The sequence below is a fragment of a genome, assembly GCF_019968985.1.
Source record: "MAG: Porospora cf. gigantea B chromosome Unknown PgB_NODE_120_length_36876_cov_114.166, whole genome shotgun sequence".
NCBI classification, from domain to species: domain Eukaryota; phylum Apicomplexa; class Conoidasida; order Eugregarinorida; family Porosporidae; genus Porospora; species Porospora cf. gigantea B.
Genome location: NW_027178575.1, coordinates 1 through 23,998, shown reverse-complemented (window position 1 = coordinate 23,998; position 23,998 = coordinate 1). Strand labels below are relative to the sequence as shown.

Genomic DNA, 23,998 nt, shown 5'->3' with positions numbered 1-23,998 from the left:
AGTCCTCGAGGATCCTGCGCGGAGTATTCCTGCAGACCAAAGGCCACACCGTAGATGACTGGATTAAAATTAGAACCGCAATAATTATTATCGTAGACGTGTAAAATCGGAAAAGACACTCATATCCAAGAGGTAATTACTCCTTGCGATGTTAGCGATTATTTCTGGGTCAGTCCCAAATTTGTCAGCAACGGGCAACAAGTGGGCCAGCGCCCCTTTCTGCGCTACAACGAAGCCATTCTCCCTGAATCGACCTCTTGGCGGAGTGCACGCCTCGGCAAGCTGCCGGGTGGCCAACATGGCCTTTTGTCGCATTGAGCTGCAGGATGCAATCGCTGAAAGCAGCTGGTTGACATTTGAGTCGGGTTCTGGTGACGCTTCCTGTCTCGACTCACGAACAACAGCCATATCCTGAAAAGATACGTAATACCCAATTACAAAGTGCCAACGTATGAAGAACAAGGCAGCTCTGATTTGCAGAATGCTAAAAAACTCGTACGCTCCTGTGGTTATGTGGTCCCGTTCAGCCTCGTTCAAAACAAATCCATTCAATCTAATAACTAAATGGTGGTGTTTCAGCGCTCTAAAACGTACCTACGCGTCATGCAACAGTTCAGCCTCGAATTTCGCGAGTTCGTCGTCATCTCCAGCACTATGGAAGTCGTTGAACGGGCTTGGTTCCTCGTCCCGCAAATCTGAAACGAGGACGTCGATGTGCGATGTGGAAGGAGGTGGCGGGGGTGCTGGCATCGGCAGCTGCCCACTGAGAATCTCCACCTCCAGTTGAGCTACCTCGGCCTCCAGCCTCCACATGTACTGCTTCCAGAAGATCTCTTCTGGCATCTTGCGCGGCACCACATCGAATCTAAGTCGTCGAAGTGCAGGGTCGACTCCTATAAGCTCCTTCGCACACAGCCAATGTCGCTCCTGGAGATGAAACCCTTCAGGAGCGTCCAAAGCAAACAGCAGGTCTGGCGATTGGCTGAGGTGCAACGCTCGCCGTTCTAATTCTGCTGCGATAAACGACGGCTCATGTCCGCTGATCTTAATGGCTGCACCGAACAACTCCTGCACGTTGTTCCACGGTAAGTAGGTCGTTTTCTCCTGGCGGGCGGTCTCGTGAAGCACGCGCATTCCAGCAGTAGTCAGCTCAGTGGTGGCCTCTGACACTCGAGTCCCCAATTTCTTGATCTCAGGGGCGACCCGCTTCCAATGCTTCTTGAGGTTGTGGACGCCGTTGAAGAACATTTCAGACTTCTCCTCTGTCCCGTCTTCGGTTTTCTCTGTGGCGTCCAAACCCAAAAACTGCCGATACTGAGCGTCTTTTTGAATTTCATTCACAGCGGATTGCGCTCGACTGAGCAACTGCCCGCCCCCCTCTGTGATGCCTCGCGAGAAAGCTGACCACGATTCCGGCCATCCAGACTGAGCGTCCATTATTTTCGATTTCACTTCGCAGTAAAAGACGAATATGGGTTGGCGGCCTGCACTGAGTTACTGGTGTCAATCGAACGACTGCTGTGCTTTGGTGTGTGTCGTTCTGGTGAGGTGCCCTCTGAGTTCTGACGCAGACATATGCGTCGCTTATCTTCGCAGCGGGCTTCTACTGTTTTGGACTGTCATCAGTCTGGTTAGTAATCATATTCCTACCTTTTTCTTACTTTTTAAAAACTATATATTTCTGTAAAACCTTTATCCGTTAATCCTCCTTAAAAACTATTTAAGACCTTTAGACCTTTATCCATCAAGTGTATCTTGATAATTCCCAGGCCTCGCGTCCAGCCAATCATTGCGACTTTTTTCGGAGTTCTATTTGCGCTCGCGACCTGGTCGCATATCATGTGCATGATCACCAACCCTGGCACGACTCCCAAGCGTCGTGATAAACTGCCAGTCATCCCCCGCCACGCGGATGCAATGAGAGAGTGCAAGAAGTGTCACGCTGCGAAGCCGCCTAGAGCCCATCACTGCTCCCTGTGCAATCATTGCGTCTTCAAGATGGACCACCACTGTCCCTGGATGAACAACTGCATTGGGATGTACAACACGAAACATTTTATGTTGTTTCTGCTGTACGTGTTCCTCATGTGCGCGATGTCCATGTCCACTCTCGTGGCCTGGGTAGCTGTGGGATGTGATACCCCTCTCAGACCCCCAATGCTCCCTGTCGATCTAACTTTGTCACGCGAGCAAGCTGCAGACATCATAAGATTGGACCCACCTCACTTCGGCCCGCGCCTGTTACGTGAACGAAAACGCCGGCCACTCCATAACATCCGCGAGTCTAACGAGATCCTTTGCGACGTCCCGCCAGCGGCTCTGGTGGGCGGCGTGACACTGATGATGGAGAGCATGATCTTTGGAATTTTTACGATTGTCATGCTTGTGGACCAGCTGAACGTGGCGTGTGAAGGTATCTCTGGCGTGGAGTCCCTCTCACTTGGCAAACGAATGCCACATCACACGTTGATCCAAGAGTCGCTGAAGAACCGCACCACATGGGCAGCTCTGAAGGAGGTCATGGGTGGGAGATTCAGCGTGAAGTGGTTCGTACCCACCCCCGTGGACCCAGAGTATTGCCACGGGGGCTTAACGGAGCTGGATCTCTTCGTTTTGAACGCTGGTACCGACGAATTTTACGTCGATTTGGAGAACCGCGACCCTTCCACAAAATCCCGAAGACGATACGGTCTAGGGCCTGTTAAGGCAGACTTCGAGGTGGAATTATCGAACATTGTGCAAGCGGATCGGTGGAAGAAACGAAAGGAAGACAGCTAACGTTAACGCAAGAGAAAATTGTTATGTATGTATGCCCCACGACAGACTCTCTGGAAAAATGATTTATTCTCAGATTCAATGTCACTTCTGCAAGCGTCATCTGTTAGCAAGAGTCTCGGGCTCGTATCTCGGGTTCGACTTGCCCAGTCACTGACGCCCGCTCTGCGTTTCAAGTGCGACGCGCCGTCTGGTCGTGTGACTCAGGATCTCATCCAGAAAGCCAAGAACAGACAGCACCTCGATGGCATCGACAAGAAGCTCAGTCTTCCCAAGATTGTGCAGCCCTTCGCACCGATTAAACCGCAACACTTCAATTCGAAAGGATCCGAGGTTCTCGGTGACGTCTACATGTCCCACCCTGCTTGGACTCGTGAACAGTTGGATGGAGTGGAGATCACTCATCTCGCTGCCACTTCTATGGCTCAGCGACTGTCGTTGGCCAGTGTGCAAACGTTGAGGTTCTTCTACGATCTCTTCACCGGCTACACCCTAGGGCGCAAGCACGAACGCATGATGCTCCGACGAATCGTTGTGCTGGAGACCGTCGCGGGAATTCCCGGCATGGTCGGAGCTGTGATTAGACACTTTCGATCGTTGCGCACTATGAACCGCGACTACGGCTGGATCCACTCTCTGCTGGAGGAGGCTGAGAATGAGCGTATGCACCTTATGATCGCCATGACGCTACGTAACGCTTCATTCCCTCTTCGAGCTGTTGTTCTCGCCGCTCAGGTGTTTTTCGTGCCTGTTTACGGCATTGCCTACGTTCTTAGCCCCAAATTTTGCCACTCCTTCGTGGGCTACCTCGAGGAGGAGGCCGTGAAGACTTACACTAAGGTGGTGGACCTGATCGACGCTGGCAAGCTGCCGGGCTTCGAGACGTTGGCCCCTCCGGCTGCCAGAGACTATTTCTGCCTGCCTGATAAGGCCACAATGCGCGATGTGATTCTCGCGATTCGAGCCGATGAGGGTCATCACAGAGAGCTCAACCACACTTTGGCCCAGCTGAGCAAGAAGGATGTTAATCCTTTTCCCTCTGGTTTCTAAGTGCAAGTTTGCAAATCATAACACGTAAATAGCGAGAAGGATGTTGATCGTTTCCCCTAGTTTACAATACGTTCATAAAGTCCACGCCAGTGACACGGGTTTCAACATGAGCCAGTGTCGACTCATACTCGACGTCGTCAGTTTGCAAAGGCTGAGGGTCTGAGAGGAATGTGGCGAAGTCAGACGCGCATTGCCAATCATAGTGCAAAGGGTCGTTGTTGGCGGTAACCTGCGAGTGTGTAAGGCGGTAGGATGTTGACGTCACCTACTCGGCGTACATCCGCGGGCGTCTCCCAGAACCCGGACGTCCTCCATTGCTCCATCTGCTCACCACTCTCGGGGCCGTGCACCTCTGTTGGGTCATGCGACCATCGGTATTGCCAATGAATGCCTCCCTCGGTAAGAGCCATCAGGTCGGCGACGGTCATACTGTAGACGTCAGAGCTGGTCATCAGCAGTAGGCGGTGACACAGTGCTGTGACCTGCGTGAAGAGAGTGAGAGTCTCGGCTGACATCTTCTTGTGAGCGGGTCGCGACCGTTTTCGACTTCGGAGGTCGAAGGTTTGGGGGCTGGAGAGGGTCAAGGGGCCGAAAATCTCCCTCTCACGTAGAATTGCCTTCCTTCAGACTCCGCATGAACGCTGCAGGAGTGGTCGCGTCGTTTGGCAACAGAGCCACCAACTGTCCTATGACCTCTGCCAAGCTGAGCTCGACTCCATCCTCCTCCTCAGTGAGGGGGGGCTGTCTGACTGTGGCGATGTCGTTGTCAGCTAACGACGCCACCCAAGAATCTGTTTCGCGCTCTTTTTTCCGCCATTCAAAACCACCATCAGCAGTGAAGTGCCCGTCAGCCAGGTCAGATTTCAAATTGAAGGCGTCAAGTTTGTACCTGTAACGGCATGCGATATCACAGTTTTCGTGCTGAAGACAACGGCAACAGTAATCACCCAAATGTGTCCTCATGCTGCGTTGCGTCCCCAGGCTCCTCCTCCGTTCTCAGTTCCAGGTCCTCCCTCGAGAACCCTTCTCCGAGTTTCGCTTTCTCTCGGCGGGCTCTCTTTGATTCTTGAACAATGTCCATCAAATACCGTTTTTTTGCAGCGTTTGTCTTTGATTCTAAAATGAATGTGAAATTCGTCTTAATAATCCCGACAATCCGCCTGGCGGCTCCACAATCGACTGGTCCGTGGCTGGACTCAGCGGCTGTCTGGCAAGGGCCAGTCTTGGGGGATTGGGAAGTCCGGCGAATGTCTGGACTTTCTGTTCCATTGGCACCCTTCTTGTATCTTCTTCATAATCATTCTCCACGGCGGCAGCGGGCGGCTCATCGAGGGCGGCCCAGTCTGGGGGAGGGTGAGCTTTGGGAAAGCAGCATATGGAGAGCACTCGGAACCGGTAACTCAGAAGGAGGCTGCCGTTGCTGGATGTTGAAACACCAATTAGGTCTCCGTCAGCAAGGGGATGTTCGACACCATTTTGGATAGGTCTGAAACAAGGTAAAGTAATACTTAGGAAGGCGAAGATAAATAACCGAACCTGAACCTACTTTCCATTAAGGAATGTTCCGTTTGAGGAACAATCAGCCACTGAAAACATCGCCTCGCCAACATGAAGTCCGTCAAACTGCCAAAAAATTGAACAGTGTTTCCGACTAAACCAACGTTTAGCCTCCGTCGGCACTCCCTCCAGATTTTGATAGTGGCGGCCCAAAGTGAATTTGTAGGGAATCTGCACACCGCCCCTTCCATCGGCCATGGCTTCGACAACCGAATATCTGGGCTTGATAGGACCCAGCGCGCGTATTTTATCTAGCGTCGCCTCGCTTTCCCCCTCTGCTTTCGCGCTTGCTAGGATGTTCTCCAGGTCCACAATCATTTCCAGCAGGTAGCCTCCTGGAGGCTGCAAAGTGTAAACGAATTGACTCGGTTCTGATGGGGCTTCCCAGATTATGGTGGGGCTCGGTTGAATGGTTCCAATGGTTGGCACCTCTCCAAGCGACCTGACCGTCGTACAGTCATTCGACATTAATAGCAAATTCTCGTCAGTTAGACGAAGCCCCATAAATCACTGTGTGACACCTCTGGCGACGTAGCGTGGAAGGAATCGTGGGGAGACGTCTCGGCGGATCCATCTCTGCAGCGTATAACGTCCAGAGCCCAGAAGCTCTGTGCATATGAACGAGATGCTCTGTGCACCAATATCAGAAATTTCATGGGTGAAGTGAGTGTCCAACTAGCGACGCAATGGAAGGATGTCGGCAACGACTGCTTCCAGCACTTGGATTTTGCGGGGGCCATCCTGAATTACGACCACCTGATTGAGAACTTCAACCCGAGTACACCCGCGGAGTCGGATCTCGTGCAGGCCTGCGTAGCTAACCGCATCTTCGCGCTGATGAAGCTCGCGGATGGACATGGACTGAATGCGCTCGAGGAGCCGATAATGCAACCGCTGAGCAACATGGGGAGGTTTGGGTTCAAGTCTGAGGTACTCCTAGAAGCACGTCGATCATGTGAGGAAGCGCTAGCGGTGAACGTTAAAGCTGTGAAGCTGTGGTACCGTCTGGGAAAGATCAACGAAGCCATTGCCTACCGAAATCCAGCGTGCACGGGGTTGCATCAGCTCGAGGTGCTATTTATGTCTCAGCAGTGCTTCGAGGAGGCTCTACGGTTGCACCCTGGACATCATGAAGTTGTAGAAGCTCTCGACGAAGTCAACACTACCCTAACTAAAATATGCTTAGGCCTTGTTTCAGATGAAGCCCAATGAACATAACATCTAATCCCTGTTTTCGATGTCGTGCATCTGCATGAACTCCATCATAAATTCTGCCAATGCTTCAACGCCCTCCATTGGCATTCCGTTGTAAACAGATGCGCGGACGCCGCCAACAGAGCGATGCCCCTTCAAATTCTCGAACCGCCTCGCGGATACCGCCTGTTGTACAAACATCGTATCTAGTTGAGGCGATTCGCATGTGAATGACACATTGCACCGAGAACGAGATCCTTTCTCCACGGCACACCTGTAAAACCCGTGGCTGGCGTCGATGATGTCGTAGAGCATCTGGGACTTCAACGCACTACGTTCGGACCAGTACGAGAGCCCGCCTGTCTTCTTGAGATACTGCAAAACAAGACCTGTGACGTAGATCGACCAGCACGGTGGCGTGTGGTAGAGGCTGTTGGTGTCCTGAAACGCCTTCCAATCCAGCACTGCGGGAACAGCCGCACGTTTGGACTTCTCCACAAGATCGTGCCTTGCGATAACGACACTGAGGCCAGCCGGCCCCACGTTCTTCTGCACACCAGCTGCGTGGCGCCTCCCTGGGCGACCCACCGAATATGACTCCATGTTTTCCCACGTTGACGGGTCTCGTACAGAAATTTGAACTCATATCTGCTACGAGATCCACATTGGAGGAGTATGCTGGCGCGTCGGAAAACTCCAGTCCCGGGATAGTCTCGTTGGCGCAGTAGTAAAGGTAACTCAGATCTTCCGGACCCTGCACGGATGTGGGAAGGGACTTGCACTTCTTGTCGGAGTAAACCTCCACCACCTCGGCGAACTTCGCCGCTTCAGTGGCAGCCTTTCCTGACCATGTGCCTGTCACTACGTACCCCGCCTTCATCTGGGGTCCGCTGGCCAGGTTAAGCGGCACGGCAGCAAACTGCGCCGTGCCACCACCCTGCATAAGCAGGACGTCATGGGTCGACGGAACCTGCAGAAGTCCTCGAAGGTCCTGGATGCACTGGTTGTGAATCTGATCATAGGTCTTGGACCGATGACTCATCTCCATAACACTCATGCCAGATCTGTCGAACCATCATAGGAACATAAAAAAGAAATAGCTGACCCTTTGTAATTTAACAGCTCTTGCTGTGCCTCTTGAAGAACTTCAAATGGTAATGCGCACGGTCCAGCCGCGAAATTGAACACCCGATGAACGTCTTGCATTGGTGAATTTGTGGTCTTTTTCACAAATACTAATATTTATGCTTACATGTGAATCGAATGAATTGGGGGTTTACACACACGTTATCCTTCTAGTCACGCTCTGTTCACCACCTCAGTCACCCCACTCACAGACTTCAGCTCTCAAGAGGTTCATCTTTGGATTTGCGAATCACTTTCTGATGTGTCCGCAAATTTTGTGCAGCAATTTTTGCCGGACTTTTCGCATTCTGGCATGTGGTGCTGTGATGATCGCGCCCCGTCGCCTGCGGGCGACGACTACGGCAGTTGGGCCAGCGACTCCCTTCCAAACCCGCCAGACCTCATCGCGATCTTGTCAGGGCAGTCCTCACCCCCAGGTCTCTCAGGCTCGCTTACAGAGTCCTCGTCCTCATCGTCTTCACCGATGGCTTTTTCGGAGCCCCTTGACATGCCTCCGGTCATGCGAATCACCAGTGAGGGTTTCACGTGCGCATCACAGACATGCCTGCGTACTTGCGAGTGCTACGAAGGTTTCGGTCGAGGTCCGAGCATGAGTGAGTCCATGGCCATCGCAGAATCAGGCGAGGAGACTACTGGACTCTGCCCCAGGCTGGAAGGGCGCCTACCAGATCACTCACCACCCCCCAGATCGATGCAATGCCAAAGATAATCGGCCAACACGAGACGAAAAAAATCGGCAAGCAGCCGAAATTTCCTCAGGTCCTCGAAGGAGTCACTCTTGTTGACTATTCGCACGAGCCCCGGTTCTGGGTGGTGGGTGCGGACGCTGGAAGTGATGCAGCTAGGTCTACTGTACCTGCGTGTGATCAGCATTACAGACCTTCGCTCTGTCCGCAGGCGTTCACGTTTGGACAAAATCTCCAAAGTGTGCTGTAAGTTCGCTCGGTGCGATTTGTCAATGATACGCGTTAAAGGTGAGCTACGAGGTGACTACGACACCAGAACACTTCCTCGATCCTTTCGTCACGGTAGACGTATTCGCTGATAGTCGGCGGATGTGGCGGCTCACCGTTACACCCAACAAGAGGAACACGAATAACCCCGTGTTCAACCACGACTGCTCTACGATCATCGACTTCGAGGTCCCCGACGTACCTGGAGTCTTGGAGGAAGCCACATGGCGAGGCGTGGGCCAAGGGCGCCGGGTTGAACAGCTTGACCCTAACGCTGTTGACCTCCCGGGCGGTCCCACCATAATTCTGGGCGTCTGGGATCGGCACTACCGACGTAGTGCCAAGGGATCTCGTCCCCTGGGGTATGTCCGCCTTAGCATCAAGGACATCCTGGGTGCGTCGTTCAAGTCCGATGTGGTTAGGCGCCAGGTGACCCATCACGTGAGCTGCGAAGGTTCATGACACAGGCTACTCAGACAGCCGTGGGCGCCATGAAGCTGGCGTTTAAATTCGTGCCGTTTTCGGGCTCCATCCCTCGTCGACTGCATAATGAGGTTAACCTCGGGCAGGGCGACTGGGTTGCGAGCCCAAGTGACCTCGAAACGCATGATGCCGGTTCAGAACTTTTTTTTGTTCCCGAGAGTCCAGTGCTGCCGACAGGCTATTTCCCGCATCGGGAGGCGAATGGCATGCGACTCTACCACGACGCAGATCGGCGAGTTGGAGACGCGGCACACAGCGGAAGCAGCTACTGGGAGGACCTCTACGACGTTTTGAGTGACGCGAAGTACTTCATTTTCATAGCCGGATGGTCGATAAACATCCACGTTCGCCTGGGTCGGCGCAACCGCTCTCCACACATGCACGCGCCCGCTGAAAGAACTACAAGTTCCAACGCGGCTCAGGGCTGCGACTGTGGCAGGTCCAAGCGACAGCGGAAAGACACAGCTGACCTTTGCGAAGCCTACTGGGACCAGGTCGAACTACTGGGAGAGCTCCTCAAGAGGAAGGCGGCGGAAGGCGTGACAGTGGTGCTCCTGATCTGGAATGACCCCTCCTCGACGAAGGTGCGGAAGGAGGGACTTATGGGGACTGCAGACGAGGAGACCCGCCGCTTCTTCCGAAACACCGGTGTCAAATGCAAGCTGCTCTATCGGTACACGACCAAGTCTGGCTTCCGCGGGTCTCTATCCAATATATTTGCCAAGGTGACGTACACACACCACCAGAAGATAGTTTGTGTTGATGCGGAAATCCAAGGGCTGCCAGGACCGGTAGCGTCTCCGTTCGACGAGGTCCCAAAGATCGCGAGCTACAAACGTCGGAAATCGGTTTCATATAACGTGAAGCAGTTTCTGCGAGGCATCAAGAAGCTTGCCGTTTTCTCCGAGGAGGAGGCTTTAGTGTCTGGATCCGCCAACGAAGAGTTGCACACCGAAAAAGCTGTTCCTCAGCACGGCGTAGGCCTTGGACTGTCGCTGACGACTCTGGAGGAGACCTCGCCGGCTTCGTTGAGCATCCCTAGGCGTTGGAAGACGAGTAGCAGGCTCGACTCAGATATGCCTCGTCTCTCATCGTTGAGCGCGATTCACGAGTCTCAGCGCGACTCCACCTCTGATAGTGCGGCCACGGCGCCTCCAACACGGCTCCATAGGAAGTTGGCAAGGGCTATCGATGCATTCCGGGAACGGAACCACTACAGTCACGTGTCGTTGGAGACCACTCCCAGAGGTCTGGCATGCTTCCTAGGCGGTATTGACTTGACGGTGGGACGGTATGACACCCCCGACCATGAGCTCTTCGGTCACTTCTGGTCCCATAAGCGCACGTTCTACAACATGTGCACAGCGACCAGCAGACGACTGGGCCCGAGACAGCCCTGGCATGACATACATTGCCAGATTGGAGGGCAGGCCGCTTTCGATGTGCTACAGAACGTCCTCGAACGCGTAGAGAAGCAGTCTCCCAGCTTGAACTACCACACCACAGGTCTCATCCGCCACCTTCTTATCGAGGGGGCCCTTGTCATGCCCAAGGCGGACTTCGACTTGTATCGAACGAAACGTCACCGCTTTGTGGGCTGGGCGGCCAAGATTGGAGGACGGCGAAATGTTAGCAAAGAGCCTGTGCAGTCTTATGAAACAGCCAGAACGAAAACTGCCCACTTGCGCCGCCCCTGGCAGAAGCACGGCATTCCTAGGCTGCTTCCGGAGGAGATGGATGACCCGTCACTGGTAACTTCTCTGGAAGCGCGGGCCCTCCACGACGCTCTGTCACCTGTTGATGACGGAGCGCAGGCTCTCTCGCTGGACCTGCAGGAATCGACAGAGACAGTGCAGGAGGATGACCGGTGGCACATGCAAGTGTTCCGCTCCATCGATGCGGCCAGCGCGACATTCGTCAACGATGACTTCCTGAGCTCATTCTCGAATCCTCGGGGAGCGGTGCAGCGAGATATCCACTGGGACTACATCTACCAGATAGGGCGCGCGAAGCGCTTCGTCTACATCGAGAACCAGTACTTCATCGGCAGCTCGCAGTGGTGGGGAGACACTGCTCTCCGACGAGTAAGGTGCCGAAATAGCGTCCCCTGGACGATTGCTTCCAAGATCGTTGAAAAGATTAGGCAACGTGTGGAGTTCACTGTGTACGTGGTGCTTCCGCTGCATTCTGAGGGGCATCCAGACGATAGTACGATTCAGGAGATTCTTTTCTGGCAGCGAATGACCGTCGCAACGATATATCAACGGATCGCCAGCGCTCTTGATGCGCAGTACCTCGATCCGAATGAGCCACGGCCGCTGCCCACGGACTATTTCCAGCTGTTTTTCCTCGGAACAAAGGAGCCCTTGTCCACGGGAGGGCCCCAAGCCCCTGTGCCCCGCAACACACCTCTCCAAAGCAAGTTCCGCCGTCACATTATATACTGCCACTCAAAGCTTATGATCGTGGATGATGAGTACCTGCTGTTGGGTTCGGCCAACATTAACGAACGGTCTTTGAACGGGCACCGAGACTCCGAGATCGCTGTTGGTGCCTGGCAGGAGAGCCATCGCTGCGAGTTGGTGAGTCGGCTGCCTGGAAACTGGCCGCGCTCGGAAGACCGCCGAGCGTCGCAGGTGGTAGGTTTGGAGGATGTCCCCGTCCACAAGAAGAAGGGTGTCATTCGAGATCGGCTGCAGGCGATGAAGAAACGCATCAAGCGCGAGCGCTGGCACCCAGCCAATACGCTGGGTAGCCTCCCTGGCGCAGGGTCCGCGGAACGCGACACCAGCGTGCTGAGGGGGTTCGACATTGTTCTCCCAAAGGGCGAAGTAGCAGCCTTCCGAACAGCGTTATTCGATGAACATTTCGGAGGGTACCATCCCGAGTTCGAGGACCCAGGAGCGTCGCTCTGCAGCGGTCTCACAAGACGACTTGCGGAAGCCAACTGGGAGGCTTACATTGACACCGCCGAACCTGACTTCCTGCCACACGGACATGCTATGCTCTACCCCTACAACATCCATTCCGATGGATTCCTCACGTCCAAGTCGCAAACGCTTCCAGACGCCCAGAGATCTGTGCTGGGGGCCAAGACTACACTTCCGTACTCCGAAGAAATAACGACCTAAGCGCGTCAATGTAAACTCACTAGCATTTATCCACGTTTAAGCGTGAATGATCACAGTCTCGCCGAGTAAACTGTTCAACCTCCTGCAGTTCCCGCCACAGCACCCTGTGATCGTGGACTTAAGAAGCCCCGCCGACTTCCAGATGTGCCACCTGAGACACGCCGTCTGTCTGCGGAAGTTGCACACCCCAGATCCCACAGTGCGCTCCAGCGTGGTGGTGCTATCCACAGACCCGTCGCCGTCGGATCTTGACGCTATCACCAGGCTGTACCCAGCCAGTCAAAGGCCAGTTGGCCGCCTGAGCGTGCCTCAAGAGCAATTTATGGCGTTGTACCCGTTCTTGCATATCTCCAGCGACCTGGACCCTGAAAGCCCCACGGTCAATCTAGCCGCGATGAAATATCCAGTGGAGGCGATTGCGGGTGCCTTGTGGGTGGGAAACATCATCGACGGGTCCAATATGAGCATGCTCGCGCGACTGGGAATTTCGGCTGTTCTGGATTGTTCTCCAAATGGGATTCCGAACGTCGAGCACGACTTGGCCCACATCTCAGGGACTCCGACAGTGTGTATGCACCTACCTCCTTCCAACTACCCCGCCACTGCCAAGGCGAGCGAGTGGGTCCTAGACCCGGACACTTTGTGCAAGGCGGTGGACTTTGTCCTCGCTGCGACAGAATCCGGCAAAAGATGCGTTGTTGTGGACTTCGACGGCTTGTCATTGGGGCCGGCTGTGGCTGCAGGTGTCAAGCGGGTAATGTCTAAAAAGGCTGTTCCCTGGTGTGTTGCGTGGGCACGGTCGCGGTCGGGTAAATTCGAAATGTCGTCGGCACAGATCGCAAATCTAGTGACGTTTGGCGAATTGATAAAAACATAACGATCACGAGGAAACGACTGTTCGCGAGCGCATCAGGACGCGCTTGGCTTCGGTTACCTTCGCCAGAAGGCGGCTCTTTGAGCTCATGAGCTGATCTAGTTCTTCAAATGTCATCTCCAACAGCATGCCTGTGATCTTGCCGCAGAGTTCGGGTTCAAGTTTGGAGACAACAGAGTACATGGCCTCACCGATGATCTGCTTGTGTTCACACGCAGGGGTTCGGGAGAGCTGCAGGCGTACTTGCTGGACGTCCACAGCAGGTGCATCGTACTGCACATGGGGAGCTACATGGGGAGCTACATGGGGAGCCACAGTTGGCTGCGCCGGCATGTGGGGATACTGCATGGGCCACATGTAGCCTGAAGGAACGACGCCTGCGACTGGCATGGGCGTCCCGTAGCCGGGGGCAGGGCGGAAACGAGTGCGGAGGCGGGCGAGCCGCTGCTCTTTGCGCTCAGCGAGGGTTACGTACAGAGGTCTGTCGTTGATGATAGCCTTGTTCATATGAGCGGCGGCTTCCTGGGCGTGATGCGGCTCTCGGAAGCATACGAAGCCGAAGCAGCGGCTCTGGTCACCGTTCATCATGACCTTGGCGGACTCAACTTCGCCGAAAGGCTCGAACAGGGCTCGAAGCTCGCTGTCGAAGACCTCGGAACTGAGGTTCTTGACGTACAGGTTACTGCCATCGGCAGTTTGTCCCTTCTTGAACTCCTCCCGCAGGGCGCGCTGACGTTCGGCCTTGTTTTGCATGGGCTGCACGTACAGAACCGTTTCATCCTGCTCCCGGCCATGGAGAGCAGCGATGGCTGCCTTGGCTTGCGAGTTCTCAGCGTAGTTGACAAAGGCGAATCGCAGTCCGTTGTGGGTCTCCTTTAGCGCCAGAGAGGTGACTTCGCCGAATTCACCGAAGACCGACTCGAATTGAGCGACATCCCAGTTCTGGGCGAAGTCCTTTACGTACAGATTCGTGAATTTTGAGTCCCTTAGAGAGATCCTTTCTTGCTTCGACTTGAAGTGAGCGACGTTGACGATTTGGTCGTCCAGCGAGTGCCCGTCTAATTCAGCTATCGCGGTATCCGCAGCCTCGGCTGTGTTGAACTGGACGAAGCCGAAGCCTCGAGAGGCGCCCTTTCGGTCCTTTGCCACCTTGCAGCTCAAGATGGTGCCAAACCCCTTGAAGGCCTCGTGCAGCTGCTTGTGGTCGATATTGGCACTGAGTCCCTTGACGAACAGATTGTTCTCCGCCGAACGGCGGTGCGTGGGGTCTCTCTGGCACCACATCACCCGGCAGGAAACGCCGTTGAACTCGGTGTAGTTAAGCGCGGTGAGGGCTTTCTCTGCGTCCTCCACGTTGTTGAAGTTGATGTAGGCATGGCCAAGAGACTCCCGGGTGCGAGCATCGCGACAGACCCGCACGCTTGCTACGCACGACACGCCGTTGAAGACCTCGTAGAGGTCCCTCTCCTCCACGTTCTTGGGGATATCAGTTGCGAAGAGCGAGGCTGAGTGCGCGGACATGTGAATGGTGCTATTTTTCCGTGGGGTCGCTCATACTGAGGAAACCAGCATAATAGATAGGCGACAGCACCAACACCACAGTAATCATCTTGTCGAAACACACCAGTAGACCTGCGCATTCTATTTGTGGTTTACTACCCAGTTCTTGACCTGTTGACCATCATGAGACTCGAGTTGCGTCGTGGCGGAGTGAGCCGTTGCGGGGAAATCTGTAACCGTGCCTTGTGTATCTTCGGTGAACGTGGTTGCACCGCTCTGCGGCCCGGACTTTGCCTCTGCGGGCTAATACGCAGTCGACGCGTTGGAGTCAAACTCAGCCGTAGCCGTTCTAGAGTGCCCCCATGACACAACTCGCGTTGTTCAAGGTCGTTATCGACTCCTGTTGCCATGCGGAGCGCAGTGCCAAAGGACAGCCTGTCGCTCGTCGGGAGGCCTTGTACCTCTGATATGGATGCCTGCATCAGCCTTTCCTTAGGGCATAGGCCTGCTGATTCGTGAGGGAGGAGCAGCGTTACCTGCGCCTCGCACCGCTGGTTCTGCCAAGCATTGCGCAGTCGTTTTTCGGAGATGCCTCGGAGGTCCAGACAACTGAGAAGTCTGCGTGGCAGCTGGAGGAACTCCACCAGCTTTCCTAGAAGGCGCTCTACATCGTAGTGAGGACCGAACAGTGACCCTTGCGAATCATGCCCAAGTACGCTGTCAGGCACGAGGAACCAGACGACCTGTTGGTACCGCGAAATTGGAATGTCCACGGGCAGCTTTACTGGCTTTCGCATAGCTTTTGCCTTCGCTTTCTGTACTAACCGGGCCTTTCTCCTTTTGAATCGGCTGTAGACCGCCTCCAGAGAGCTGATCAGCGCCAGGGTAGCAGGCCCGTAGACAACCGCCGTCGCTGCAGTGGCAAGCGTGTCCACGACAACCGCCTCCGTTTCCAACACGAGAAGTAAGCCAGGAAGCAATTTCGGTCTGTCGACCGCCACCTCCTTGAACGGAGCCGTGAACCTTGCTTCAAGCAGTCCTCTCCGAGCTGGGAGAGATACGCGAGTGGGGGAGATTGGATTGTGCGTCACCGCCGGAGCTGACAACCTCCGCGCATGACTAGCGGACCTGTAGTGCAGCCAGTGCCGGAAGAGGGGGTGCATGTCTGGTGTCAGTGCCCGGCCAGTCACGGCGGACGCGTGCAGCCAATATGGGGTGCGTAGCTTGTCTATGGTTTGGGGCTTCATGGATAGTCCAGTGGTCTCTTGTGATGAAAAGACCACCACGTCTGCATAGACAACTCACACCAGTCTCACCCGTGACTGCAGGCTCCTGCATTAGAGCATGCGCATCGCACCAGTCAAGACACACATGACTGCTCAGGTGGCTCTCTCCAACCAGTAGCACGAGGTTCTTGCCTAAAGAGCATAGAGCGCTCTGTTTTTCCACTGGCAAACCGCTTTGTAAATCAGTTGCCCCCCTTCGTCGGCGACGGCCTTCCAACACCTTGATGGGTCCCGTGGCCCCTCCGAATCTGGACCGCACCGCCAACCGGCTGGCCAACGTCGTAGCCGGCGAATTGGCCTGCCCGGGGTCTTCGGTTCCCCAGGCAGGCAGAAACTGCTCCAGCGTGTTGACCTCCTCCTGTTGGAAGAATTCGATGTCCACGTTGATGCACTCCGCAAGTGTGGTCACGCAGTGTAGAAGATCCGCCAGCGTAGAGGGCTGGATTCGAAAGGGTCCCAGGGTGAATTTCGCAGAGAAGCTGCTCTGGGTTTTGCCCCCCACAGGTGCCCACCAGCTTGCAAGGGATCTGCTGTAGAAGCAGTCCGGGTATCGGTGCCGTGGACACCACTGACAGTACCTCGCTGCTTACCAGCGGGGTGGCAGTTGACGTCGAGCTGAGCACCGCCTCCAGGAAGCCGCGTACGCGGTCGGCCCCCTGGATGACGGCCCAGTTTCGGAGAGAGTTCACCGCGCGTCCAGCCTCCCGGTCTGTGTCCTTTACGTCTTGAACGGAATCGCAGCACAGAGTCTCCAGGGGGGTAACAGCTCCCAACCGCTCCAGAAGATGCTTGGGTGCGTGACTGATCAGTACTTCCCCTTTGGAAATGGTAATTGTCTCCTGCTGCCACACCACGGTAGCTTGGTGTTTGAAGGCGTGGGGCCCACCACGTGTGGCTCGGAGACCCAGTAGCTTCAGGAAGAACCTACAGACGCTGATTAGGAGGTCGTTGCTGTTCTTCAGATGTTGTTTTGATATTTTGTTGGAGGCGAAATCCCCTGCAACGTAGACCTCCCGAGCCTTCTTGAGACGCCGAGTAGCGTCACGCTGCTCCAGGCTTAGATTCTCCTCAGAGATGCTATTGTCGCAGAGAAGACTGGCGAGAGGTTCGAGAATACTCACAGTGATATTAACCTCTTTGGCATGGAACACTGACTGTCTATACCGAAGGAACTCTGTTAGCGGCAGCGTCATTGAATATCCAAGGAAAATGTGAACCAATGTGTCTAATGAGAGTGCATCTCGAACCCAATGACTGAACGCCGCAAAATAGTGACTTAAAATGACTGGTCCTCACCAGGTGCTTTTTCTGCTTGGTTTTTGCGTCGTGTACCTGTTTTGGCTAAGACCCCAGCTTGGCGGAGGATCCGTGGTGGAGGCCCAAAAGGTCGCAAACATATTTCAGACGCAACGCATCGCTTCATCGGAGACTCTGACAACATCAGACGAGTTTTTATTGGAGGCATCCGACTCTCTAACTGCACAATCCGCAACTGCGGATTTCGGTGCCCGTTCTCCGACCGGCCCTTCCGCCAGCCAGAGTACCGCTGCGTCTACTTCTACCTCGTCAACTGTGACACCGTTCACGACCTCGTCAACCAGCTCTACAGCCGCAGAGTCCGCAATTACGACTGATTCTACCCTTACAGCCTTCAACACTTTCACAACCTCATCAACCGCCACCACCGTCGACACCTCGAGAAATCCTGAAACATCCACATCAACATCCAGCAGTACTAGCGGTTCAACATCCACGTCGACATCTGGGACTTCCAGCGGTTCAACGTCCACGTCGACATCTGGGACTTCCAGCGGTTCAACGTCCACGTCGACATCTGGCACTTCCAGCAGTTCTACGTCCAAGTCGACATCTGGCACTTCCAGCGGTTCAACGTCCAAGTCGACATCTGGCACTTCCAGCGGTTCAACGTCCACCTCGACATCGGGTTACACGGGGACAAAGAACGCTTTCTGGGTGAATCCGGCATTCTGGCGAACGGAGCCTCGCAACTTTAGCGTGCCCACTGCACACCCAGCCGTCAGCCCCCCTCCACCGCTGTCATTCCTCGTCGAGGAGGCTAGGGTTTGTAAGACGGCGGATGTGCACCGGGCTATTGACGGAAGCCCTCTGGTCGCCATGTTTATCATAACTTCCACTGCTGACAAAGCGACTCGGGAGGACGTGAGGGGCCACTGGAATGCATATGGCGTGCAGAACGGCCTCACGGTGGGGTACGCGTTCGTACTCGGCCGGCCGAGCAAGCAGGATCTCCCTGGCGTGCTGGCGGAAGCCAAGGCCCACAAGGACCTGGTTGTGCTGGATTCCGAAGACACGTATCGGCGACTTGCCTGGAAGACGCTGGGACTGTTTCAGTACGCGGACAAGCACTGCGGCCATGTCAAGGCGGTGGTGAAGGTCGACGCTGATGTGGTGCTGCACATACCGAATCTGGTCGCCGGCTTGAAGGCCGCTGATCGCATGGGCAAATTGAGTCAACCGGGTATCATCGGAAACATTTTTTGGCGCGGCGGACTGCTGCGAAACCCAAAGCACAAGAACCACGAGAGCCCCTTGAACTGGCCGGATTCCCTGGGGAAGATGTATCCGGCGTACGCTTCCGGCCCCTCGTACATCGTGACAATGGCCGCTGTGAAGGAGTTCGTGCACAAGAACACGGGTTTCAATGTGCTGAGCAATGAGGACGTCAACACGGGAATTCTCGCTATGCAACGGAAGACCCCCATGTACAAGTGGAACCAACTTTACTTCTTTACTCCCGCAGTTGCCAAGAGAAAATTCGGCCAGCTTACAGACGCGGAGTGCGGCATACCAATTGTGGGCGTGCACCACTTGGGCCTGCGTTCATCCATGCGCCACGCCCTGATGGAGCGGTGGGGTCAATGTAAGGTTGACCCCGCCAGCCTGTTGTAAGTTTTCGGTAGGATAATTATAAAATGCAACAAGAGCCATCCCGCGACATCATGACGTCTCCCCTCGCTCCAGGAGCGACCTCTCGAATCGGAGCTGACGGGAAGCATGTCGAGTGGTGCAGGTGCTGCAAGTGCGACCCGAACAAGAAGTGTACCTCGTGGATGCTGCCTTAATCCGGAGTTGCTGTGCAAAATTCAACATTCGTATGACCCTGCCCGTGCATGACGTTTCCTTGTCGTCGACTGGGCTGCGCCTCAAACGGGAGGGCCGCCTCCAGCCCCCCACACGAATCGAACCAAAGGAGCCGAACCGCGCACTGACTCGTCCATCAGAGCGAATACTCGCCTGGTACGCGCAATTAGCCTCGCGGAAGGAAATTGGCGATTGCACAATAAGCCGACTGCCGTCTTTACTGGTTGAGTGCGGTTTGGAGAACGAGGACGCGCGCAAGGTGATGGTGCAGACGCAGACCGCCTGCCTGACGTTCGAGCGGAAGCTGTGATTTTTTGGAGAAGTTGTTCGCCGCCACAACAATCGTTTTTTCTGTCATAAAAAACGCCAAAGTGCGAGTGCCACTCCGACAATCACCACCGAAAAAACAGCAAAACCCCATATGAGAATGGATAGGTTCCAGGTACTCACTTTCTGTGCGGCGGCGTTTTCATGTAATTTAGGCTTTTGTGGGATATGACTCCAAACGCTGCTCCAGAACGTGTCGTCTTGGGAGCCGTCATTGATTGAAGTCGCTGCAGTCGTGGAACTCGTTTGAGCCGGAAACGAATCCAGGGAGCCGCCAGTGCCCTGGGGGGACTGGGTTGTAGTGCTCGAATCCAGGGAGTTGCCAGTGCCCTGGGGGGACTGGGCAGTAGTGCTCGAATCCAGGGAGCCGCCAGTGCCCTGGGGAGCCTGGGTAGTAATGTCCGAAACTAGGGAGCCGCCAGTTCCCCCCAGTAGCTGAACCCGAAGCCCAGTAACGGCCACGAATACCCATCCAAATAGGAACCGCGTCATTGCGAACGGTGAGCGCACCTAAGAATAATCACATCGAAGGGTAACAATTATGCAATATGGCGAAGAAGCGTTTCTGCAAAGCTAAACGGGATGCCCGACTTGCTTACTACCAACAAAAGGAAGAAGACCGGCAAGCAGATCTTGAGAAGAAAAGAGAAAAGCGAACTCGGAAAAGGGAAAAGGAGGAAGGGACTGCTGCCCCAGTCGAACGACAGAGGGTGAAGCGTAAAATCGACAAGAAAGAGAAGAAACGTGTCAAGCGCCTGCGGAAGGCGGAAGAGATCACCCATTTGTAGTGTTTTAATTCTTGCTGTCGTTTAGCCGAATGCTGGTTGGTACGTATCTGCACGAAATTTGGGCAAATCGATGAAACTTCATCAAACACACTCAATCCCACAGCTGGGCAGCCAGGGTCAGCTCGTTGGAGACCAGCTCCTCTGTCTGGTGGCATCCAAAGTGTCCTGGTCACAACACCCGCAAACCCTTTGAGAGTTCACCTAGAATAATAAACGACACTCTTCTCCGTCGTCCGAAACGTTCGGTGGTAAAGACAAGGAGATTTCCCAGCTGTCGAAACGTCGTTCATGAGACCGAGATATGGTGAACGCACTGAGAATGAAGACTCGGCGAGAATTCCTTGTGTGTGCAGGAGTGATGCCTTCGTTATGATATAAAGGTATACTTCTGAAAATGCTGCGGTTTCTTTTCCTATTGGCGCTGACGTCTATAACCTTCGCCAGCTTAACGACCACCGCATTCCCAACTGCCCCACGCACCAGCTTCGCATCCCGAAGCGGCGCTGGGAAGAAGTATGTGAAGTCTCCGCAGCAGTGGGCGGCTGGAGGGGCAATCGTAGCAGCTTCCGCTAGCGGAGCCTGTTGGCTGCTGCGTCGGAATGTCAAGAAACGGCGTGCTTCCGCTCGAAACGCCTCCAGCGGAACCGCGTCCAACAGAAGCACGTCCAAGGAGCGCGTGCCTAACACATCCAGCTCTAGCGCGTCCGATACCGAGTCGAGCGTCTAACCGACTTATCGTGCTACGCTTCGTTTGACTGTGAACTTTGTGGGTTTCCAGCGCATATCAACAGATTGAACACTGTTAATTGGTGCAACCAGTGAGTAGTTGAGCACACTACTGTCAAGCATCTAACGTTGAAAACACACACTACTGATTCTTACACTCGTCCGCGTCATCGGCACCGCGAGGGCCACGCCTCCGCTTTACGGGTGGTTTGGAGATCGTCGGGGCGTTCTCCTGCTGCACGACGGGCGTAAGGGCGGATGAGGGCAACGATCTCTCGACAACTGGAGTTGATTGGACAGGGCTGCGTGAGGGCAACGACCCCTCGACAACTGGAGTTGATTGGACAGGGCTGCATGAGGGCAACGACCCCTCGACAACTGGAGTTGATTGGACAGGGCCGCAATCACTGGATTCAGATACAAATTTGGAGTTGGTTCCAGATTTGGAGACAGAGTCAGCCCTTTTGGAGATACATTCCGATGCCAGAACTTCAGTTTTCTCCGCTTCCCAAATATTCAGCTTTAGAGCCGCGTGAGATGCCTTCAGCTCGCGCAGTTCTTCGAGCAGCCGTTGCTTATCCGACAGAGCTGGTTAAACACGAACCTTTACCCACCCTCACAGAATGCCCAGTCCTTCTGTAGCAGCTGCTTCCGTACTGCTGCGATGTCGCTGTCGGTAGCCCATCCAGACTCAGCACCCTCGCGCAAGTTAGCACACATCTCTCGAAGGGCCACGACCTCCTCGTTGGCAGTGTGGCCTGCGGCGGCCTGTGCCAAGTCTACCAGACTGCGCAGCTCGGCAGAGGCGTTGGCCAATTCCCCACTGAGGGCAAGCCGCCGCGCCTCGGTGTGAGCCAGCTGAGCCTCCAGTCGACGGCGAAGCTCCGCATTCTTGTCGAGTTCACAGCGAGCAGCAGCGAGGTGGGTATCCGCGGCCTCTAGTCGGTTCTCCAGATCTACAATCCGCGCCTGGCTCGCCCGCCGCACCTCTGCGCTCTGCTCCGCCAGTCGCTTTTCGGCGTCGGCCAAGCGGTCGCGGAGGTCGTCGCAGCCGTGACGGAGCCGTTGTACATCTGCGTCTGAGACGTGGGTGGACAGGGCGTGCTGTCGAGTCCAATCGGCCTGCTGCTGAGCCCAGAGAGACCTCTCAGTCTCCCTCCGCGCTTCCATATCCTGCACCTGGGAGGTGAGCTCCTCGACCCGAATCTCCATCACGTGCGCCCTTTCAGCTTCGGATTTGACCTCCTCCAGTTCCGCCAAACATCGTTCATACCGTGCCTTCTCCTGCACCAGTGACTCACACAGGGCAACACTCCGGTCTGTTAGCTTGGCGAGCAGGGTGTGCTTCTCGGCGTCAGCTCCGGTAACGCGGGTCAGCGCCTCCTCTATCTGGCTGCATGTCGCCTTAGCGCAAGCGAGTTCTTCAGAGCGGGATCGCAGCTCGGTTTGGGCGTCTTGTAGACTGACTTCCAACTGCTTGTTGCGGTTCGCGAGTTCCTCTCCGACGCTGACCGACGAGGATAGCTCCACGAGCTTTGCTTCCTTTTCCGCGGCCGCTGACTGAAGCTGCACAACTAGAGTCCCCAGGCGTTCGACCTCCATGGACATTTCCACGCTGTCCCCTGCCGGAACTTCTTTTCGTGGAGAGGCTGACGCGACTTGCAACGAACTGAGACTCCTTTTCAAACTGAGAATCGTGCACAGCCGGCTCTCGCTACCTTCTCTCTCCGATGCCAACTCCGTTGTCAACGAGAAGCAACGTGTCTCCAGTCTCTCGACCTCCAATTTAGCGGCTTTGAGGTCATGGCCTGCCTTTTGCAGCTGCTGCACGAGTGTAGTCGCTACCTCCAGCTCCTTGGTGAGACTCGCGTTCCTCAGGGACAGACGTCGAAGATCAGTCTCCAGCCCTAGCTTCGCCGCCAACGCATGGCGCAGCCTGTCGGCCTCCTCCTCCAGCTCGGCCAGCTTAACACAGTACTCCTCGCGGTCCACGCCCTGCCGCTCCGCCACCTCCAACGCAGCAGCGCGACTCGTCTGCCCAGTGACTAGCAGCAGGGCCTCCTCCAGAGATTTGGAGTCTTGCCGCGCCTTATTGGCCTCTCCTGCCAGATTGGTCACCTTCTCTGTCGCGATTCTCAGGTCCCTGCATGCCTCGGCCTCCTCGTTGCTCTGGCGATTATAGTGAGCTGTCAGCGTCACTAGCCTCTCTTCCTGTGAGGCGCATTGAGCCTCTAGCAGCGACACCTCCTCGACCCGTACTCTCTGCAGTTCGTCATGCGCGCGCTTCAAGTCGTTAAGCTGCGACCACACAGCTAACTGCGTCAAGACCCCATAAGCGCCCACATTCTCCTCCTGTAGATTCGCACGCTGGTCCTTCCGACGGGGGTCGTCTGAAGTTGAGTACGCAAGCGAAAGGCGTCTCGCTACGGACTGTGGAAGACTGCTCCGCCCCTCACTTTTTCCGTATCTGGAAGGTTGAGCCACCTTCCAACCATGGCCCGCATCTCCGCTTCCAGCGGCTCGAACCAGACTTCGTTCTCGAGCTGCGCGAACCCCTCAGGGTCGCACGCGGCCCAGCAGGCGACCAGCCACACCACCACATCCGCTGCCGCCTCCAGAGAGTCGTCCTTCAGGGAGGTAGCAATGGAGTCACGAAGCCGGTCAGCGATGTCTGTGCGAGACGACCCAAGCACCCACCTTCGGGCATGACCGCACACATCATTGCCCCAATGGCGCCTGCGACGTCCAGCTCCCTCCCCTGAGTGAAAGCCGAGACGAACCTCGGGGGTAGCCTGTGTTGCGCATCAACATGTAAGTTACAAATGTGCTGCCAGTACATCAATTGTGGTAAGATTAGTCACCCCTGCGCACTCTGCAACACGGCGGAGCTGGGTAAAAGCGGTGCGTGCTGGTCACAATTGTATCTGCGCACTCTAGCATTAGACACTAATTATAACATACTGTTATCGGGTGAGGGGCGAGACATACAGCGACATTAAATTACACAATTGCAAGTCAAGATGGCATCTACTCAGACCAATTCCGGACCGTTCATAGGTTCGAGGATCTCGCTGATCTCTGTGGC

The 23,998-nt window shown here is 55.2% G+C and overlaps 15 protein-coding genes across 25 annotated transcripts; 9 read left to right on the top strand and 6 right to left on the bottom strand.

The window, feature by feature from the left end:
* Positions 1-594: 594 nt before the first annotated feature.
* Positions 595-1,437, bottom strand: KVP17_000295 (uncharacterized protein; the record flags this gene model as incomplete). The annotated part of the gene is made up of 1 exon (XM_068520089.1): positions 595-1,437. One exon carries the CDS (start codon positions 1,435-1,437, stop codon positions 595-597), a length of 843 nt encoding a protein of 280 aa, XP_068379243.1.
* Positions 1,438-1,839: 402 nt separating this feature from the next.
* KVP17_000292 (uncharacterized protein) lies at positions 1,840-2,778 on the top strand (the record flags this gene model as incomplete). Of its 2 annotated transcripts, none has more annotated exons than XM_068520086.1 (1): positions 1,840-2,778. In XM_068520086.1, the coding sequence occupies one exon, from the start codon at positions 1,840-1,842 to the stop codon at positions 2,776-2,778; it is 939 nt and encodes a 312-aa protein (XP_068379240.1). The 2 variants fall into 2 exon arrangements, with proteins under 2 accessions (XP_068379240.1, XP_068379239.1); XM_068520085.1 differs by having other exon boundaries at positions 1,846-2,778.
* A 78-nt stretch (positions 2,779-2,856) lies between these two features.
* Positions 2,857-3,825, top strand: KVP17_000293 (uncharacterized protein; the record flags this gene model as incomplete). The annotated part of the gene is made up of 1 exon (XM_068520087.1): positions 2,857-3,825. The coding sequence occupies one exon, from the start codon at positions 2,857-2,859 to the stop codon at positions 3,823-3,825; it is 969 nt and encodes a 322-aa protein (XP_068379241.1).
* Positions 3,826-3,886: 61 nt separating this feature from the next.
* On the bottom strand, positions 3,887-5,850 carry KVP17_000291 (uncharacterized protein; the record flags this gene model as incomplete). Of its 4 annotated transcripts, XM_068520084.1 has the most annotated exons (4): positions 3,887-4,054; positions 4,095-4,395; positions 4,433-4,714; positions 5,372-5,850. In XM_068520084.1, the coding sequence occupies 4 exons, from the start codon at positions 5,848-5,850 to the stop codon at positions 3,887-3,889; spliced, it is 1,230 nt and encodes a 409-aa protein (XP_068379238.1). The 4 variants fall into 4 exon arrangements, with proteins under 4 accessions (XP_068379238.1, XP_068379236.1, XP_068379237.1 ...); XM_068520082.1 differs by lacking the exons at positions 4,433-4,714; positions 5,372-5,850 and having other exon boundaries at positions 4,095-4,340; XM_068520081.1 differs by lacking the exons at positions 3,887-4,054; positions 4,095-4,395; positions 4,433-4,714 and adding an exon at positions 4,942-5,311.
* Positions 5,851-6,036: 186 nt separating this feature from the next.
* On the top strand, positions 6,037-6,594 carry KVP17_000287 (uncharacterized protein; the record flags this gene model as incomplete). The annotated part of the gene is made up of 1 exon (XM_068520023.1): positions 6,037-6,594. One exon carries the CDS (start codon positions 6,037-6,039, stop codon positions 6,592-6,594), a length of 558 nt encoding a protein of 185 aa, XP_068379230.1.
* A 9-nt stretch (positions 6,595-6,603) lies between these two features.
* Positions 6,604-7,633, bottom strand: KVP17_000296 (uncharacterized protein; the record flags this gene model as incomplete). Of its 2 annotated transcripts, none has more annotated exon segments than XM_068520092.1 (2): positions 6,604-7,151; positions 7,165-7,633. In XM_068520092.1, the coding sequence occupies 2 exon segments, from the start codon at positions 7,631-7,633 to the stop codon at positions 6,604-6,606; spliced, it is 1,017 nt and encodes a 338-aa protein (XP_068379245.1).
* Positions 7,634-8,262: 629 nt separating this feature from the next.
* Positions 8,263-12,289, top strand: KVP17_000286 (uncharacterized protein; the record flags this gene model as incomplete). 3 transcript variants are annotated; one of them, XM_068520005.1, is made up of 5 exons in its annotated part: positions 8,263-8,315; positions 8,343-8,535; positions 8,564-8,696; positions 8,725-9,116; positions 9,143-12,289. In XM_068520005.1, 5 exons carry the CDS (start codon positions 8,263-8,265, stop codon positions 12,287-12,289), a joined length of 3,918 nt encoding a protein of 1,305 aa, XP_068379227.1. The 3 variants fall into 3 exon arrangements, with proteins under 3 accessions (XP_068379227.1, XP_068379228.1, XP_068379229.1); XM_068520006.1 differs by lacking the exons at positions 8,263-8,315; positions 8,343-8,535; positions 8,564-8,696; positions 9,143-12,289 and having other exon boundaries at positions 8,778-9,137; XM_068520007.1 differs by lacking the exons at positions 8,263-8,315; positions 8,343-8,535; positions 8,564-8,696; positions 8,725-9,116 and having other exon boundaries at positions 9,167-12,289.
* Positions 12,290-12,335: 46 nt separating this feature from the next.
* KVP17_000297 (uncharacterized protein) lies at positions 12,336-13,166 on the top strand (the record flags this gene model as incomplete). Its single annotated transcript, XM_068520093.1, has 1 exon — positions 12,336-13,166. One exon carries the CDS (start codon positions 12,336-12,338, stop codon positions 13,164-13,166), a length of 831 nt encoding a protein of 276 aa, XP_068379246.1.
* Positions 13,167-13,169: 3 nt separating this feature from the next.
* Positions 13,170-14,684, bottom strand: KVP17_000299 (uncharacterized protein; the record flags this gene model as incomplete). The annotated part of the gene is made up of 1 exon (XM_068520126.1): positions 13,170-14,684. The coding sequence occupies one exon, from the start codon at positions 14,682-14,684 to the stop codon at positions 13,170-13,172; it is 1,515 nt and encodes a 504-aa protein (XP_068379249.1).
* A 134-nt stretch (positions 14,685-14,818) lies between these two features.
* KVP17_000301 (uncharacterized protein) lies at positions 14,819-17,142 on the bottom strand (the record flags this gene model as incomplete). 3 transcript variants are annotated; one of them, XM_068520160.1, is made up of 3 exons in its annotated part: positions 14,819-15,951; positions 15,980-16,433; positions 16,462-17,142. In XM_068520160.1, the coding sequence occupies 3 exons, from the start codon at positions 17,140-17,142 to the stop codon at positions 14,819-14,821; spliced, it is 2,268 nt and encodes a 755-aa protein (XP_068379252.1). The 3 variants fall into 3 exon arrangements, with proteins under 3 accessions (XP_068379252.1, XP_068379251.1, XP_068379253.1); XM_068520159.1 differs by lacking the exons at positions 15,980-16,433; positions 16,462-17,142 and having other exon boundaries at positions 14,819-15,910; XM_068520161.1 differs by lacking the exon at positions 14,819-15,951 and having other exon boundaries at positions 16,132-17,142.
* A 943-nt stretch (positions 17,143-18,085) lies between these two features.
* On the top strand, positions 18,086-18,880 carry KVP17_000288 (uncharacterized protein; the record flags this gene model as incomplete). The annotated part of the gene is made up of 1 exon (XM_068520051.1): positions 18,086-18,880. The coding sequence occupies one exon, from the start codon at positions 18,086-18,088 to the stop codon at positions 18,878-18,880; it is 795 nt and encodes a 264-aa protein (XP_068379231.1).
* A 205-nt stretch (positions 18,881-19,085) lies between these two features.
* On the top strand, positions 19,086-19,382 carry KVP17_000283 (uncharacterized protein; the record flags this gene model as incomplete). Its single annotated transcript, XM_068519957.1, has 1 exon — positions 19,086-19,382. The coding sequence occupies one exon, from the start codon at positions 19,086-19,088 to the stop codon at positions 19,380-19,382; it is 297 nt and encodes a 98-aa protein (XP_068379213.1).
* Positions 19,383-19,947: 565 nt separating this feature from the next.
* Positions 19,948-20,187, top strand: KVP17_000294 (uncharacterized protein; the record flags this gene model as incomplete). The annotated part of the gene is made up of 1 exon (XM_068520088.1): positions 19,948-20,187. The coding sequence occupies one exon, from the start codon at positions 19,948-19,950 to the stop codon at positions 20,185-20,187; it is 240 nt and encodes a 79-aa protein (XP_068379242.1).
* Positions 20,188-20,581: 394 nt separating this feature from the next.
* On the top strand, positions 20,582-20,914 carry KVP17_000300 (uncharacterized protein; the record flags this gene model as incomplete). Its single annotated transcript, XM_068520143.1, has 1 exon — positions 20,582-20,914. The coding sequence occupies one exon, from the start codon at positions 20,582-20,584 to the stop codon at positions 20,912-20,914; it is 333 nt and encodes a 110-aa protein (XP_068379250.1).
* Positions 20,915-21,055: 141 nt separating this feature from the next.
* KVP17_000298 (uncharacterized protein) lies at positions 21,056-23,853 on the bottom strand (the record flags this gene model as incomplete). Of its 2 annotated transcripts, XM_068520109.1 has the most annotated exons (6): positions 21,056-21,501; positions 21,528-23,343; positions 23,370-23,584; positions 23,611-23,705; positions 23,734-23,801; positions 23,830-23,853. In XM_068520109.1, 6 exons carry the CDS (start codon positions 23,851-23,853, stop codon positions 21,056-21,058), a joined length of 2,664 nt encoding a protein of 887 aa, XP_068379248.1.
* Positions 23,854-23,998: the final 145 nt, after the last annotated feature.